This window comes from Bombina bombina, chromosome 6 (assembly GCF_027579735.1).
Source record: "Bombina bombina isolate aBomBom1 chromosome 6, aBomBom1.pri, whole genome shotgun sequence".
In the NCBI taxonomy this organism is placed as follows: Eukaryota; Metazoa; Chordata; class Amphibia; order Anura; family Bombinatoridae; genus Bombina; species Bombina bombina.
In genome coordinates this window covers 1053086035-1053099151 of record NC_069504.1, presented here as the reverse complement: position 1 = coordinate 1053099151, position 13117 = coordinate 1053086035, and the positions used below count along the sequence as shown (strand labels likewise).

The 13117-nt window shown below is 40.8% G+C and overlaps 1 protein-coding gene across 3 annotated transcripts in view; it reads right to left on the bottom strand.

Annotated features, from left to right (window-relative positions):
• ADIPOR2 (adiponectin receptor 2) overlaps positions 1-13117 on the bottom strand; it is a 167774-nt gene that overhangs the window by 45049 nt on the left and 109608 nt on the right. For all 3 annotated transcript variants that reach the window (XM_053718851.1, XM_053718852.1, XM_053718850.1), the window contains one exon: positions 731-917. In XM_053718851.1, the coding sequence (XP_053574826.1) occupies positions 731-917 (187 nt within the window). The remainder of the gene's footprint in view (positions 1-730; positions 918-13117) is intronic.

The following is a 13117-nucleotide window of genomic DNA, read 5'->3' as shown; positions in this document are numbered from 1 at the left end:
GTGTGTGTGTATATATATATATATCCTGTATTAGGCTACAATGTGTGATTTTATAAAATTTTGGGATGGGGGTGTGCCGCAGGATTTTTTAATGTAAAAAAGTGTGCCACGGCAAAAAAAAGTTTGAATATCACTGCTCTAGACGCAGCACTATTCTTGCAATACTGCTGCCATATAGTGCTTTAGAAATGGGACGGCTCCTAAGCTTATGTCCCTGGTTTTCTACAAAAGATACCAAGAGAATGAAGAAAATGTGATAAAAGTAAATTAGAAAGTTGTTAAAATTGTATGCGCTATCTGAATCATAAAACAAAATTGTGTGGTTTCATATATATGTTGGAGTCCCTTTAAAATGACTTTTTACTGAGTGCACAGCAGGACCAATAAAGGCAGAATTTGTCATTTCAATAAGAATGTAGAGCAATTTACTGTTTGTTTCACAGATGGCCTTATTTATGCTGATGTAAGATTTCCATTTTACTGGAGAGAAGGAAAGATATTGAAAAAGTCACAAAATAAAAGTGTGCAGTGCTGCAAATATTTCAGTTGTAACGAGCAAATGAAAATGTTGCTGGTTTTGGGTTATCAGCACAAAATTTAGAACATTCTTGTTAACGCTTGGCTGCCAGAGAGGGAGCAAAATTATACGTAAAATATTGAAATGGAGACATTGAAAGAGCACAGTTTTAAATAGGACAAGTTTATCCGTAAAACATCATGTATTACTTACTTTGAGAAAACACGGGACACTCCCTCAGAGTGGCAGTATACGGTGTGAAAAAGCCACGAAAATGAAAGACAGAGGATGGCACCCAAAAAAAACATCCCAAACACCACCTTCTCCTGCACGGGTGCTACAAATGCCATGTTGGGTCGGAACATATAGAAGATTCCCAAACAAATGAAGAATACACATCCTGCAGGTAAACAGAGACAAACATAATTATATAGAGGCTCAAAATTTGAGGTTGTAAGCTACTAGCCAGGTCAAAATGTTAGTCGCCACTTCTGATCCTACCCACACCACACCCACTACTCCCCACCCCACCCACCCTTTGCATATGTTTAGCCATTGTGAAAGATTATTGTGTAGTACATTTTTATATATATTTTTTTATAAGATAACTTATTAAATAATGCTACATATAGCAATAGATTAACAAAAGTAAGTGCATAGCAGTTTGCAACATCAAACTGGTGGTTCTAAGTAAGACAACAGCAGGATAGAAATAGGAAGTTGTTGAAGGGAGACAGTGGAGAAAGAGAGCTGACAGTCATGGAAGGTCATAGCAGATTTGGAGATTTTCTTTATCATCTCTCCCTTCAATCTCTCTTTTTACCCTCTCCCTTTTCTCTCAGCCAGTGCTTGACAAATATGTTCTAAAATTAGGAGCCAGGCATAATTTTAGGAGCCAGACAGTTGGATTTGTATATAGATATATGGAGAATACCCCAAAGAGATAGGAGCCAGGGGTAAAATTCTAGGAGCTAGTGGCTCCCAGGCTCCTGTGTTTGTTGAGCCCTGTCTCAGGCCATATCTTCTCTTTAAACTCTTTAAACTCTCTCTCTTTCATATCTTTTAACTCTTGCGTAAAGCCATCTTCTTCTCCTCTTATTTTTCCTCTCCAATCTCTCTCTGCACCCGTTTACCCTCTCAGAAGTAACAGTCTAAGCACTAATGGTGTTCCTACAGCCCTAGAGGAATAACCTATTCATGCCCTTTCTAGGATATATACAATCCCTTCAGATAATAGTTTCAGCACATAGCCCCAAATGTGTTTGTCAATGCTGCAATAGGAGTGTACATTTTGCAAATGTGCTACCTTTGCTTATTACAACATGCCACCAGACTTCGGACCGTAAGTGAATGTTGATTCAAACTTCACTCACTAACTTGTTTTGATTTGACTATAGAATTCAAGACCATAAATCTTCACAACTATTGTCCTGGAAATAAGTGCTGTAGCATAAATATAACGGGAAACAGATATAATTAATGCTCATCTGATAAATTAACTTCTTTCATGGTGGCGAGAGTCTGTGAGCTGTAACATATGGAATTAAACTCCACTCCACCAAGAGGAAAGCAAAATGTACCCAACACAACAAAATTGTATCATTATCATCATCATCATCATGTATTTGTAGAGCGCCAACAGATTCTGCAGCGCTATAAATATATGCGGCATACAAGATAACATTTATATTGAATATGAAGGGAAAAAAAATCCAAAGAGCCTTGTAGTAAGAACAAGAAAATAAAACGGCAAATTTTATTGTGCAAAAATTAAAAGCACATAGGAGGTGGCAACAAATTCCATAGGGCCAAACAAAGGAACATCGGGGGGGGGGGGGGGGGATTTTGGAAGAAGAGGGGGAAATAAGGAGCTCAGTTTTAGAGAGATTTAGCTTAAGATAGTGAGAGACATCCAAGATGAGATATGAGAAAGAGTTAGTGACAAGGGTTAGCAAGGGAGATAGGTCTGGTGCAGAGAGATAGATTTGGGTGTCATCAGCATATAAGTGATATTGAAACCCGTGGGACTTTATTAAGGAACCTAGTAATGACATGTAGATTGAGAAGAGACAGAGGACAGAGCCTTGCGGTACCCCAAAAGAAATTGGTAACGGGGCAGAGGATGCCCCAGAGAAGGCTAGGCTAAAGGTATGGTTAGACAGATAGGAAGCGACCAGGAGAGAGCTGTGTTGTAAATGCATAAGGATTGGAGGGTTTGGAGTAAAAGAGGGTGGTCGACAGTATCAAAGGATGCAGACAGATCAAGGAGGATAAGAAGAGAGAAGTGGCCTTTGGATTTTGCCGTAAACAAGTCGATGGTAATCTTAACAATTGCTGTCTCTGTGGAGTGATAGGGGTGAAAGATTGAAGTGGGTCAAGGAGGGAGTTTAATGTAAGGAAATGGGATAGGCGTGCATATACTAGCTTTTCAAGAAGCTTTGAGGAAAAAGGGAGTAGGGAAATAGGGTGGTAGTTGGATAGGGAAGTTGGATCGAGAGTTTTTTTTTTTAGAGATGAGGGGAAAATACCAATGCTGAGAGAGAGGTTGAAGATGTGTGCGAGTATAGGGGTAAGGGTAGAAGAGAGGTAGGGAAGTAGCTGTGAGGGGATGGGGTCGAGGGGATAGGTAGTGAGGTGAGAGGATAGTATAAGGGCAGAAAGTTCTTCCTCTGTAACAGGGGCAAAAGAGCTACATTTATGGCTATGTGGGTTTTGGATGATTGTGAGCTTTTGAGGGGTGGGGGACTGGCAGTATGTTGAGAGCCGATTTAATTTCTGATGGAGTCAATTTTGTTATTAAAGTGGCTGGCAAAATATTTAGCTGAGAGAGAAGTTGTAGTAGGAGGTGGGGGGGGTGGAGAAGAGTATTTAACGTGGAGAACAGATGTTTAGGGTTTGAAGAAAGAATAGAGAAGAGTAGAGAAGTAATGTTACTTCAAAAAAAAAGGATGGTGCAGTTACTGCTGGAATGGGTAAAGGATGAATTAATTAAACAACAAAAGTAAAAAATGTTCACCGCAAATAAAAATTCAACAAGAACTTAGTACCATTACTACTTCAAATGCTGTTCAGGAATACGCCGTTTTCTTTATTCACAATATATTGATATAAAAAATTATAAGTTCTAGAATGACGTGTAAAAAGTCGAATACTTATTTAGTAGGGTACAAATCATTACTCTATAAAAGTAAAATACATTGGATAACTCAATTACTACTGGGATATGTATATAAATGTATCAAATATTCAAATGATTGTAGTAGTTACATCAAATAAATTTCAAATGCTCACTATGATGAAATTCTCTGGGAATCAGGTAGAGTATATAATGTAATACAATTAGGACCTTCTAAAAACAAAATATACGCCTCTAGCAAAAAGCTTGAAAAACATAATTTATGCTTACCTGATAAATTTATTTCTCTTGTAGTGTATCCAGTCCACGGATCATCCATTACTTATGGGATATTAACTCCTCCCCAACAGGAAGTGCAAGAGGATTCACCCAGCAGAGCTGCTATATAGCTCCTCCCCTAACTGCCATTACCAGTCATTCTCTTGCACCCAACGAATAGATAGGATGTGTGAGAGGACTGTGGTGATTATACTTAGTTTCATACCTTCAATCAAAAGTTTGTTATTTTATAATAGCACCGGAGTGTGTTATTCCTTCTCTGGTAGAATTTGAAGAAGAATCTACCTGAGTTTTTCTATGATTTTAGCCGGAGTAGTTAAGATCATATTGCTGTTTCTCGGCCATCTGAGGAGAGGTAAACTTCAGATCAGGGGACAGCGGGCAGATTAATCTGCAAAGAGGTATGTAGCAGCTTATTATTTTCTGACAATGGAATTGATGAGAAAATTCTGCCATACCGATATAATGTAAACTCAGCCTTAAATGCAGTAGCAGCAACTGGTATCAGGCTGTCATGTATGTATATTTTACACTTCAGTATTCTGGGGAATGGCACTTCATGGAATTATACTGTATGCATAAAACTTTAGCCTAATTTGCAGGGACTAGCAACAGGCTTTTTAATAACACTCAATTTATTAATGTTAAACGTTTTTTGCTGGCATGTAAAATCGTTTAATTTTCTGAGGTACTGGGTGAAAAAAATATGCAAGTTATAGTTAGTTAATAAGGTTCAAAATGACGATCATTACTACGATGGTATCTTTTGGGAGTTAAGTAGAATATATAATGCATTACAAATAGAACCTATTAAGAACAATATATGTCTGTTGCAAAAAGCTGGTGAATATGCAAGTTTAAATAAAGTTCAAAAACTCAGTGAAAGGAGTTAATTTAAAAATAAATTCTAGCAAAAACAATAACTTTTTTCATCTTAAAGGAGATAGACTCTTAGACAATACATATTAATTCATACACCGGTGTATCTATTCATACTTGTAACCTACAGAAGTAATGTTGCTTATAAAGATTAGAATATTAAGAGTAAAAGATGAACTTGTTGTGAAGAAAGTCAGCTCAACTCCGAGATTTTCTCCAGTGTCACTCAGCAGTACGGGAACATCTGCGTAGGTACTGTGTCATAGGAGTATGCCAGTGCTGAGTACGAGTGTGTGTGATTTGCGAGCTATGGTAGGTGGGGCCAGATTGTCAAGGAACGATGCAAGGGTGGAGTAATGGTGGCAGATAGATTGGTCAGGGCAGGAAAAGGAGGGGATGGATTTAATCCCTCCCACTTCCCGATACCCCTCAGTCTACCATATAGCCAAGCAAAAGGAGAAAACCAGAAAGAGCAAGCAGGGTATATGAGGAGCATGCTAGAACAGTCAATTGATATACGTTTCAACAATGTTAGAGAGGGTTTTGTGGACTATCACCACCATGGTGAGAGAGTCAATGAGCCATCACAGCTTGGGTGTTAAATCCCATATGTGGAGTCCATGATAACATAAGAGTGGGACAAAAAGGAAAGAGGAAGGCACATCATTGACCAGACACTGCAGCCCAGATAAACTTCCTGCCAAACGCAGTCTCTGATTAAAACCCCTCCAAAAAAACTCAACAAAATGATAAAATCTAGAAAGGTGTGAAGGGAAGACCAAGTAGCATCCTTGCAAATATATTCAAGTGAATCCTCCAGGTGAAAAACCCAGAAAGTTGAGACAGATCTAGTATAATAAGTCTTAACACAAGGTGGAGAATATTTTCCTGCCTTCATGAAATTATTGTTTTAGCCAAGAAACTGTAATAGCCTCTTAAATTCTATACAGATTTGAAAAAGAAATACCACAAGACTTACAGAACTCTTTAGTGGCTTGGAAATAAAACTTCAAAGCCCTAACTACATCTAAATAATGTAGAAGTCTATTCTTATTATTTCTTGAAGAGACACAAAAAGAAGGGAAGGCAATCTCCTAATTAAGATGAGATGAGACAACTTTCGGTAAAGTTAGTGATTCCAAAGAATCACCTTGACCTAATGAAAAAGCAGATGAGGAGTCTCACAAGACAACGATGAAAGGTCCGAAACTCTGATGGCGGAGGAAGAAACAAAACCTTCCAAGACAAAAACTGAATTTCCAACTTATGCATAGGCTCAAAGGAATGAACATGCCATACTGCCAAAAACTAAATTGAGACTCCACTGAGAAGTTTCATTAACCTCTTGCCTAATCCTGAGAATTACCTAAACAACAGAATGAATATCAGGCAATATAGCATTTTTTCCCTTTAATTAAATAACAAAACCAAAAATATGCGCAATCTGAGCCTTCAAGGGACAATTTTGAAAAATGTGACCCAGCAGAACCAATTGCAAAATAGTCTGTTCTGCTTGTTAAATCGGACAATCACTCCCATGCTACTGGGGGAAACTGCTGCCAGTTTAATAACCAGGTTAAACAACAATCCAATTGCTCAACTGACTGACTCTGAGAGGAAGAAGATTTCTGGACAACTAGAGTTTGCAAAACCTCTTGCAAAAGGAACTGTAAATGTTCCAATTTAAATAGAAAGTAGGAAGACTAAGTCCTGTTCCTAGGACTAGTCCGGATCATTAGATGAAAGTTGAGATACTCATCTTTATGAAGTGATGCAGGAGAAGGATCTGCCACACAAATATGACAGTAAAAGACTTGCACAATCATATATACACACAAGTATGCAAATCAGGACACAAGTAATATGAGACTTCTGTATGCACAGTAACATCCATAATGTAAACAATGTGGGACATGCTAATAAGCAGATTAGTGTGCAAAAGTGAGTGTCTCCTGGCCCTGATGTACACTAATGTGCCTGCGAGCTGTGTAAGTATAGGACACATAATACCCCGTCACACACACTTTACTGTGCTTACCCCACTGCAGACCTATGGTATCCAGTAGATAAGTCCATCCAAATTAGCTGGCACTAACTGTAGATCTTATAGAGGAGTTAACTGGACCAGGCCAACAGGATGAGGATGCAGGACCAGCCCTAGCGACATCCGAGGCATGCTAGTGAAAAACTCCCTCAGGAGCATTACTCTCACTACCTATGGTACTCCATTACACCCCTTTGCCTTATCCTCGGTCCTCTGAGGCGGATAAGAGGCCTCACAGCATTTTGAGCACCCTTTTCCATAAAGAATCTAAGCACCTCATTTTCACCTCCTCCTGAGAATGCAAAAATGTAGGGAATCAGGAAGTGGGAGGGATGAAAGCTCTTGTTGTGTTGGGTAATTTTTGCCAGCCGCCTGCTGGAGTAAAGTTTAATTTCATGTTATGGATCATGGACTCTCACCACCTTATGAAAGAAAACTTTCAGTTATTATTCTTTATTTATAAAGCGCCAACTGATTCCGCAGCGCTGCCCATGGGTACAAAGATAAAAGTAAAACGAAGACAAAAAGACAAAATTTTACAGACAGATACAGGGGGAACTGAGGGCCCTATTCCCGTGGGAACTTACAATCTAGATGGGTAGGAGGATAGGAAACAGGACTAACGGCTCAAAGAAGTGCGTTCCAGAGGGTTGGTGTCACACAAGAGAAGTCCTGTAGTCTGGCATGAGAGGAGGTGATGGTAGAGGACGCAAGAAGCAGGTCATTGTTGGATCTTTGTGGGCGGGCTGGAGTGTATTTGTTGATGAGTGAGGACAGGTAGGGCAGCATTGGTGAGGGCTTTGTAGGTCAGGGTGAGAATTTTGAATTCAATTCTGCTGTGAATGGGGAGCCAGTGAAGGGACTCAGAGAGGTTCAGCAGAAACGAAGCATCGAGAGAGGTGGATTAGCCTGGCAGATGCATTTAGGATGGATTGAAGGGGAGAGAGGCGGGAGAGAGGGAGGCCAGTTAGCAAGTTATTGCAGTAATCAAGTCGGGAAATTACCAGGGAGTGGATAAACAGTTAAGTAGTTTCGTCACTGAGAAACGGACGAATTTTGGAGATATTGCCCAGGTGGTTGCAGCAGGATGAAGAAAGCAGTTGGATGTGGGGAATGAAGAACAGATTTGAGTGAAGTGCGACTCCAAGGCAGCGGACTTGGGGTGATGGGGAGATAGTGGTGCCGCCAACAGTGATGCAAAAATTAAAAACTGTAGTAGAGTTAGAGGGGGGGGGGATTAGAAGTAGTTCGGTCTTGGACATGTTTATTTTTAGGTGGTAAGAGGCCATCCAGGAGGAAATGCCAGATAAGCAGTCGCTGATGTGAGAATTGACAGAAGGAAAGAGTGCAGGGGTGGAAAGGTAGATCTGGGTATCATCAGCATAAAGGTGATAGTTGAAGCCATAGCTGTTGATAAGTTTACCCAGTGAAGAAGTGTAAATAGAGAAGAGTAGAGGACCCAGGTTAGAGCCTTGAGGTACTCCAACAGACAGAGGCAATGGAGAGGAGGAGTCACCAGCAAAGGAGATGGAGAAGGATCTGTTAGAGAGATAAGAGTGAATCCAGGAGAGGGTAGTGTCACAGAGCCCAAGAGAGCTGAGAGTCCGTAGGAGAAGGGGATAGTCAACAGTGTCAAAAGAAGCAGAGAGGTCAAGAAAGATGAGTATAGAGTAGTAGCCTTTGTTTTTAGCAGAAAGGAGATTGTTGGTAACCTTGGTGAGGGCAGTCTCAGTTGAGTGTTGGGGATGGAAGCCAGATTGCAGGGGGTCAAGCAGTGAGTTGGAGGACAGAAAATGGGTTAGGCGATCGAAAACTAGTTTTTCAAGGATTTTTGAAGCTAGCAGGAGCAGTGATATGGGGCGGTAGTTTGCAGGAGAGTTAGGGTCAAGGGTTTTTTTTTTTTTTTTTTTTTTGAGGATGGAGGTGACATTTGCATGTTTGAAGGAGGCAGGGAATGAGCCGGTAGAAAGGGATAGGTTGAATATGTGTGTAAGAGCCGGAGTGAGGGTGGGAGAGACAGAGTAGGTATTAGATGCGAAGGAATAGGGTCAAGGAAGGCAGGTAGTGAGGTTTGAAGAAGACAATAGGGAAGCCACTTCACTCTCAGTGGTTGGGAGGAGGGTGCAGAGGGGGTGCAGAGAGTGGCAGAGGGGGTGACTGGGAGCGAAGTTGGGAGATTGCAGGCTTGTGTTGGGATGTTTCTTTGGATGGTAAGTGTTTTATTGAAAAAGTAGTCAGCCAGGTCTTGAGCACTGAACGCAGATGAGGGGGGTGGGGCAGGTGGGTAGAGAAGAGAGTTGAAAATGGTGAAGAGTCTTTTAGGGTTTGAGGAGTGAGTGGATATAAGAGGAGAAGTAGGTTTGCTTTGCTTAGCTAAGTGAAGGGCAGAGGTGTAAGAGTAAAGGATTAACTTATAGTGCATGAAATCAGGTTCAGACAGAACATACAATTTTAATAGACTTTTCTAATTCTACTATTAAATTTACTTTGCTTTCTTGGTATCCTTTGCAGAAAAGCATAACTAGGTTCGCCCAGGATAAGCAATGCACTATTGGGCGTTAGCTGGTCATTGGTGTCTGCACACATATGTATCTTACCAATCGCCCACCATGTGTCTCCAGCTAGCTCTGAGTAGTGCATTGTTGCTATGGAACGTACTTGACTATGCGTTAAACACTTTGCAGGGGTTAAACATTATATGCAATAGTTCAATAATAAAATGCTCTAATACAGAGAAATTTCATTTTGCACTTTTATGTCCCTTTAGCTTATTTTTAGGTGTACAATTCAGTTACATTTTCATGTAATTTAATCTAATTCAAGAATTAGGTTGGCTCAAGGACATAAAAAAAATGGTACTGTATTGGGCATATAAAATAAATGCTTTATTTAGCCATTTATTTGTGCTGCACCTCAACCAGTCCATAATGGATTATATCAGAAGCTCAATGCCACTGAAAACAAAACGTTATGATGACGTTGGGGAAAACACTACAGAACACTGAGGTGTGATTTGTGTTTTAAAGGAAAAAGGGCTATGGGAGTATTCATAAGGGAACATGATTGCTTCATCTGTGAATCATACACTGAATGTTATCTTCCCTTTTGAAGGAAGTGAAATCAGTGGGTGAATCTACCATAATGAAATATGATGCGGGGGGGAATGAACACAAACAAAATCAGTATCATTAGATTATTCCGTAAGTTACAGCAGAGTGCTGCAATGTACTTTGCAAACCTATCCTGTACCAAAGCTTAATTAAAAATATTCTTGCATATATATTAGCAAAAAAAGCAAAATTAAAAAAGGGACATAAAATCAGACTGAATTACCAATAAAACGCTTCATAATGTAGAGCAGAGAATATTTATTATTTAAAGTTTTGTTTTTTAAACCTTGCAAGAGTATTCTCCAAAGTTCATAAACCTAATCCTGCTAGATTCATTTACGTCCCTTGAAAAGGAACACTGTAGTCTTTTTTTTTTTCCTTTCTTTGCTTTGTTGAAAAGAAGGCATTTCAAGATGTATATCAGACTGTGTAAAATATATTCCTGTCCTGAGTAAATGTTTTCCGTCACTAGTAGAGAAAGCTCTCCTGAACAACCACGGAGGAATAGAAGGGAGTGCAATACTGCAGTATGTTTCAATCTAAAATAGCTTTTGCTTATTTTTTTAAGATAAATATATATAAGATGCTCAAAAAACAAAGTATTGCAGTATGCAGTGATACCTTTTTTATTTGGCTAACCTATTGTTATTGTCAGGATTATTATTATTCCGCCACTTTTTCATGTGCTTATAAAAATAACAGCATAACTCAAAAACTCATGAAACTTGGCACAATGCTAGAGATCTGTGCTGTGCATAAGCCTGTGCAACATAAATCTTATAGGTCATGTGATCTAGTAGCCATATTGCTTTTTGCGACAAATTTCGACAACCGCTTGAAAATCTTCTCCAGAACCGCTTAAGTTACAGCTGTGAAACTTGCTGTGTGTACTGCTGTACTGACCAAGAATAAAGTTTGTTCAAGAGAAGTGATTTAGTCACATGATCTAACTGCCATTTTGAAATGTGCAAAAATCTTTAAACAACTTCTTCTCTGCAATAGTTAAGTGCAATGAAGCTGCACACTGCAATACTTTGTTTTTTGAGCATCTTATCTACCGGACTAACACGGCTACTCCAATCTTCTTTTTGGAATCCCCACCCCTTTTGCTCTCTTTCTTTTGCGCTCTCTCTCCCCCCTCTCTCTTTTGCGCTCTCTCTCTCCCCCTCTCTCTTTTGCGCTCTCTCTCTCCCCCCCTCTCTCTTTCGCGCTCTCTCTCTCCCCCTCTCTCTTTTGCGCTCTCTCTCTCCCCCCTCTCTCTTTTGCGCTCTCTCTCTCCCCCTCTCTCTTTTGCGCTCTCTCTCTCCCCCTCTCTCTTTTGCGCTCTCTCTCTCCCCCTCTCTTTTGCGCTCTCTCTCTCCCCCTCTCTTTTGCGCTCTCTCTCTCCCCCTCTCTCTTTTGCGCTCTCTCTCTCCCCCTCTCTCTTTTGCGCTCTCCCCCCCCTCTCTTTTGCGCTCTCTCTCCCCCTCTCTCTTTTGAGCTCTCTCTCCCCCCTCTCTCTTTTGAGCTCTCTCTCCCCCCTCTCTCTTTTGCGCTCTCTCTCCTCCCTCTCTCTTTTGCGCTCTCTCTCCCCCCCTCTCTCTTTTGCGCTCTCTCCCCCCCTCTCTCTCCCCCCTCTCTCTTTTGCGCTCTCTCTCCTCCCTCTCTCTTTTGCGCTCTCTCTCCCCCCTCTCTCTTTTGTGCTCTCTCCCCCATTTCTTTTATGCTCTCTCTCCTCTCTTTTTCTCTCCCTCCCCTCCCTTTTGCTCTCCCTCGCCATCTCTTCTGCTCTCTCTCTTTTGCTCCCTCTCTTCCCTCTTTTGCTCTCTCCCCCTCTCTCTTTTTTTTTTTGTATTAGGGCACTCCCACTGCCTCCCCTTCCCTGCTGAGCCGCCCACACCTCCCACCGGCACCAGCAGAAGATTGTTACAGTTGGTGACACACACAGTGTCACCCTCTGTAACAATCAGGCATCTGGCCTCATATGGAGGCGAAGCACCGACCGTGCTCCGGCTCCATATGCGGCAGATGCCTGAAGCTTCAGGAACTCCAGCTCTCAGCTGTTATGTTACAGCTGAGAGTTGGAGCTCCCTCCTGCTGAAGTGGCTGCGCGCGCATCCACCATTCCTTTGAGGATGCGTGAGCAACGGTGCGCAACTGTAAAGGGTTATCCAGGGATTCCTGACAGATATCAGTGTAACAATGCAACTATCGCTAATTCTGAAAAATGTTGCTACTTGTACTTATTGTCCTATAACTTGCAAAAAAAAAAACATGTAAACATTGGGTATTTCTAAACTCAGGACAAAATTTAGAAACTATTTAACATGGGTGTTTTTTGGTGGTTGTAGATGTGTAAGAGATTTAGGGGTCAAAGTTAGAAAAAGTGTATTTTTTTCCATTTTTTCATAATATTTTATCATTTATAATATATGATGAAAATAAATTGACTTTCTAAAGATAATTAATCGCAAGAAAAACGGTATATATGTGTGGGTACAGTAAATGAGTAAGAGGAAAATTACAGCTAAACACAAACACCGCAGAAATGTAAAAATAGCCTTGGTCCCTAACGGTAAGAAAATTGAAAAATGGTCTGGTCACTAAGGCGCTAAAATTGCAAGCTCTTTCTAAATCATGAAAGAAAAAAAAAAAACAGAATTTATGCTTACCTGATAAATTACTTTCTCCAACGGTGTGTCCGGTCCACGGCGTCATCCATAACTTGTGGGAATATTCTCTTCCCCAACAGGAAATGGCAAAGAGCACAGCAAAAGCTGTCCATATAGTCCCTCCCAGGCTCCGCCCCCCCCAGTCATTCGACCGACTGATAGGAGAAGGCCTTGAAGGCCCATGTGGAAGCCACAGCCCTAGTAGACTGAGCTGTGATTCGTTCAGGAGGCTGCCGTCCGGCAGTCTCGTAAGCCAATCGGATGATGCTTTTCAGCCAGAAGGAAAGAGGTAGCAGTAGCCTTTTGACCTCTCCTCTTGCCAGAATAAACGACAAACAGAGAGGAAGTTTGTCTGAAATCCTTTGTTGCTTCTAAATAGAACTTTAAAGCACGGACTACATCTAAATTGTGTAACAAACGTTCCTTCTTTGAAACTGGATTCGGACACAAAGAAAGAACAACTATTTCCTGGTTAATATTCTTGTTGGAAACAACTTTTGG